This window comes from Terrapene carolina, unplaced genomic scaffold (assembly GCF_002925995.2).
Source record: "Terrapene carolina triunguis isolate 2854851 unplaced genomic scaffold, T_m_triunguis-2.0 Scaffold32457, whole genome shotgun sequence".
Classification (NCBI taxonomy): Eukaryota; Metazoa; Chordata; order Testudines; family Emydidae; genus Terrapene; species Terrapene triunguis.
Genome location: NW_020696808.1, coordinates 1 through 4,800, shown reverse-complemented (window position 1 = coordinate 4,800; position 4,800 = coordinate 1). Strand labels below are relative to the sequence as shown.

At 65.2% G+C, this 4,800-nt stretch overlaps 1 protein-coding gene across 1 annotated transcript; it reads right to left on the bottom strand.

The window, feature by feature from the left end:
* Nucleotides 1–1,227: 1,227 nt before the first annotated feature.
* LOC112122017 (leucine-rich glioma-inactivated protein 1-like) lies at nucleotides 1,228–4,631 on the bottom strand (the record flags this gene model as incomplete). Its single annotated transcript, XM_026663103.2, has 5 exons — nucleotides 1,228–1,592; nucleotides 2,194–2,705; nucleotides 3,509–3,673; nucleotides 4,164–4,333; nucleotides 4,560–4,631. Coding segments are annotated over 5 exons (1,225 nt in total), but the record flags the coding sequence as incomplete, so codon positions are not given.
* Between the last annotated feature and the right edge of the window lie 169 nt (nucleotides 4,632–4,800).

Below are 4,800 nucleotides of genomic sequence, written 5' to 3'. Positions count from 1 at the left end.
AAAAAGACACAATTGAAATGGAAACTCCAACGCTGAAAAAGCCACAGGCCGCTGGCTCTTAACCAGAACCCTTTGTCAAGGGGTGGGGGAAAAACAAGTCTCTTAAATCCATTTTTAAAAATGTAGCAGGGGAACATGGCTCTTAACCAACGCCAGAAACGATTTTAAAAGGTGTGTGTGTGGGGGGGGTTGGCATCAAAATAGGATTGAAAAGTCCGTCCCTGGTGCTGTCCCCCCCGGTGGGCATTGCTGGCATAGCGCCCTCCTGCTCCCTTTCCCCTTGTCTGCATCCCATTCTGCATCCCCATTGTCGGCATCCCTGGTGGCCATGGCCTATGCTGCACCCCCATTGTCTGCGTCCTGTTCTGCACCCCTGGTGACCCTGGCTGGTGCTGCACCCCCTTTGTCTGAAGCCAGTTCTGCTCCCCGGTGGCTGTGGCCCGGTGTTGCACCCCCGCACTATCTGCATCCTGGTCTGTGCCCCCCGGTGGCCGTGCCCGGAGCTGCACCCCCCATTGTCTGCGTCCCATTCTGTGCCCCCCCCCGGTGGCCGTGCCCGGTGCTGCACCCCCCATTGTCTGTGTCCCATTCTGTACCCCCCCTAGTGGCCGTGCCCGGTGCTGCCCCCCCTTGTCTGCATCCCGTTCTCCGCCCCCAATGGCCGGTGCTGCACCCCGCATTGTCTGCATCCCGTTCTGCGCCCCCGGTGGCCATGCCCGGTGCTGCACCCCCCATTGTCTGTGTCCCGTTCTACACCTCCGGTGGCCGGTGCTGCGCCCCCCAATGTCTGCATCCCATTCTGTGCCCCCCAAGTGGCCATGCCCGGTGCTGTACCCCCCATTGTCTGCATCCCATTCTGCGCCCCCAGTGGCTGGTGCTGCACCCCCCAATGTCTGCATCCCATTCTGTGCCCCCCCAGTGGCCATGCCCGGTGCTGCACCCCCCATTGTCTGCGTCCCGTTCTACGCCCCCGGTGGCCGGTGCTGCACCCCGCATTGTCTGCATCCCGTTCTACGCCCCCGGTGGCCGGTGCTGCACCCCCCCATTGTCTGCATCCCGTTCTCCGCCCCCAATGGCCGGTGCTGCACCCCGCATTGTCTGCATCCCGTTCTGCGCCCCCGGTGGCCGGTGCTGCACCCCACATTGTCTGCGTCCCATTCTGCGCCCCCAGTGGCCGGTGCTGCACCCCACGTTGTCTGCATCCCGTTCTGTGCCCCCAGTGGCCGGTGCTGCACCCTGCATTGTCTGCGTCCCATTCTGCGCCCCCCACTGCCCCGGCGCGGGGCTCAGGCACTCAGGTCGATGGTGATGTGCCGGTAGATCTGCGTGTCTCCCTTGAAGCTGGCAGCGAAGACAAAGTCCCGCTGGTGGACGGCCAGGTGGGCGAAAGAGCGGGGCGCCTGGGTGTTCAGCTCCTGGAAGCGGACGAAGAGGCCCGAGCGGGCATCGTAGCGGTACACCTGGCTGAAGGAGTAGTCGTTGCCCAGCACTGCATAGCGGTGGCTCCCAATGCCCAGTGGCTGGAAGACCATGGAGCCACGTGATGGCATGTGCTGGACGTCCCGGAACATGGAGCCCTCCCAGCGCATCACCTGAGGAGGCAGAGAGGATTGTGGGTTATGCCAGAACTGCCAGCAGGGCAGAGAGGCTGGGGATTACAGTGGATGAGAAGCCTGGCTGGGATGATTTAGTTGGGGATTGGTCCTGCTTTGAGCAGGGGGTTGGACTAGATGACCTCCTGAGGTCCCTTCCAACCCTGATATTCTATGGGTAATGCCGGACTGGAGGCAGGGGGCATCATGGGGAACAGAGAGCATGCCAAGAGAAGAGCATGATGGGAGTGGCTGAGTGGGAGCAGTGCATGATGGGAGCATATTGGGGGCAGAGGCAAAGTCAAGAGTATGCTGGGAGCAGCTGAGCAGAGACAGAGAGCATTATGGGAGCAGAGCATGCTTGGACCAGTTGGAGCGTGCTGGGAGCAGGGCATTCTGGGAGCACTGTTAGCAGGGTACACTAGGGGCATTTTGGGGGCACGCTGGGAGTATGCTGGATGCATGCAGGGCATGCTGGGAACAGGGGGTGCATGCCGGGTGCAGGGCATGCTGGCACTGGGGGCACGCTGGGCGTAGGGCAGGCTGGGAACAGGAGGTACATGCTGGGTGCAGGGCACGCTGGGGCACACCGGGCGCTGACCTTAGAATCACCAATGAAGCGGGTCAGACAGACGTAGACGTCCCCACGCAGGCGGAAGTGCTTAACGGCGTAGACGTCGTCCATGTCAGGGATATCTGTGTGGCGTAGGAAGGCGCGGCCGGGCCGGCTCCACTGGTAGACAACGGGGCGCTGGGAGCTGCTGGCCAAGATGAGGCTGGGCCGGCCGGCGAGCTCCAGGAACTCCACGTGGGTGTCGCGGTGCCAGGCGTGCAGGGCCTGGTGAGCGTAGAAGCCGCGCCCGCCCCAGCGGAAGAGCGTGGTGGCGCCCGCCTTGGAGCTGTCAGCCACGGCCAGGAACCAGTCGCCGTCCACCCGGAAGCTGGCCAGGGCGTTGGGCTTGCGGATGCGCTGCGGGCCCAGCTCCTGCAGCCGCACGAAGCGCCCCGAGGCCTCCTCCCGGCGCCACACATGGGAACCCCCGGCCAGCTGCGCCAGCACCACCAGCAGCCGCCCCTCCACCACCAGCGGCTTGCAGGCCACAGGCGACGAGCCTGGGGGGGGGCAGGGGTGAGGGGGGCTGCCCAAGGGGGGTAGGGATCAAGGGGCTGCCCAAGGGGGACAGACATCAGGGGGGCTGCCAAGGGGGCAGGGGGGTTGTCCAAGGGAGCAGGGATTGGGGGGCTGCCCAAGGGGGCAGGGATCAGAGGGCTTCCCAAGGGGGTCAGAGGTTAGAAAGAAAGGGGGAGGGAAGGAGAGGGGTTCAGGGAGGCTGCACAGGGGGAGGGTTTTTGGGGGGAGGCTGTCCCTGGGGTGGGGAGATGGGTTAAGGAGTGTCAGGGGATCTGCCCAGCAGGGAGAAAAGGGGCAGCTGGGGGCTGGTCTGAAGGTAGGGGTGCCTGGGGTGGGTGATCTCGGTGGGGGGAGGGGGCTGTCTGGGGATGTGGTCTCCAGGGTGTCTGGTCTCTGGGCTGTCGGGGGTATCTGGCAGTGTGTGTGGGGGGGCTGGGGACATCTGTCAATCACCGCTGATGGAGGTGTCAGTGTGGTCACTGGGGGCACTGGAGGTATCCCCGTGGGTGGGGTGCAGGAGGCGCTGTGGGGGCATGGTGGGGGGCAGAGCAGGGGGCTGTGCGGGTATCACCGGGGGCAGGGCTCAGGGGGGCTGTGAGGGTATCCCCGTAGGTGGGGTGCAGGGGGCACTGTGAGGGGGATGGTGGGGAGCAGAGTGGGGGGCTGTGGGGGTATCCCTGCAGGTGGTGTGCAGGGGGCGCTGGGGGGCATGGTGGGAGGTGGAGCACAGGGGGGCTCCGGGGTATCCCCGGGGGCACGCAGGGGGGCCGGGGCCCTCGCTCACCGTTGATGGAGGCGTAGGCCCGGAAGGCCCCGTCCAGGTGGTCCCACTCAAGCAGGCTGCAGCGCCCGGCGAAGGGCTGGGTGATGGCCACATGCTGCTCCCCCTGGTACCAGAACGGCTCCACCGACAGGGCCTGGAAGGGCAGCGACTGGAACAGCGCCAGCGCTGGCGGGGGGTGAAGGTTAGACCGGGGCTGGGGGGCAGCTGGGTGCTTGGATTCATCCCCAGCTCTGCCCTCACCTCTGCTTCCTATGCCAGCCTTGAGACAATAGAACCCAGGAGTCCTGGCTCCCAGCCCCCCGCCTGTTCTAACCACTAGACCTCCCTCCCTTCCTGGGTCTGGGGATAGAACCCAGGAGTCCTGAGGCTTCTCACACAGCCAGCTCCAGGGGCTGCGTATGGAGCAGTTTGTGTCTCACCAGGAATTGGGTTGAGATGTAGCGAGGGCCATGAGCTAAGAAGCATTTTCCCTTCCAATGGGTTCACCCGGCGCTGAGATGCAGCCACCTCTGGGGCGGGGCAGCTGGGGAACAGCCGCACATAATGTCACACAGGGACGGCTCACCCAGCGCTGAGATGCAGCCACTTTTGGGGTGGGGCAGCTGGGGAATAGCCGCGTAGAACACCGCACGGGGCTGGCTCAGGGGTCCCGTACCGGTGGTAATGCAGTCAAAGTCCTGGAGCTGCAGCTGGCTCAGCCGGGTGCCGTTGAGCTCGGCTGGGCCCTGGCACTCGCCCAGCTCTGCGCTGGCATTGGTGCTGCTCAGCCACTCCACCAGCCACTTGATCCGGCAGTCGCAGTGGAAGGGGTTCCCCCGCAGGTCCCTGGTGGGAGAATCGCCCCGCGTGGGGCCGTGTGGGGCTGGGGCACATGGGGCAGGGGGGCCGGAGCCAAGCAGCAAGGCCTTCCTCTGCCCCTCCCCTGCTGCTGCCCCCTCCTCACATCTCATTTCTTCCCCCTCCTCGTTTCTGCCCATCTCTACCCCCTACCCCTCCTCCCCATCACCTCCTCCACTCCTGACCCCCAGTCCCACCTCTGTCCCCCACTCACACATGGGTGAGGGCGTCCAGGCCCCGGAACAGGTGGCGCGGCAGCGTCTCCAGCTGGTTGTGTGCCAGGCTCCTGGATGAGGGGAGATGTCAGAGATGTCGAGGGCCCCTGGGGAGCACTCGCTCCCATCCGGCCACAGGGCAGGGGGCAGGGTGGTCCCAGTGTGTGTGGGGATGGGCTGGGGGGTTCCACTGGAGGGGGGCTGTCGGTGGGTTGGGATGGGTTCCCTTGGGGGTTGTCC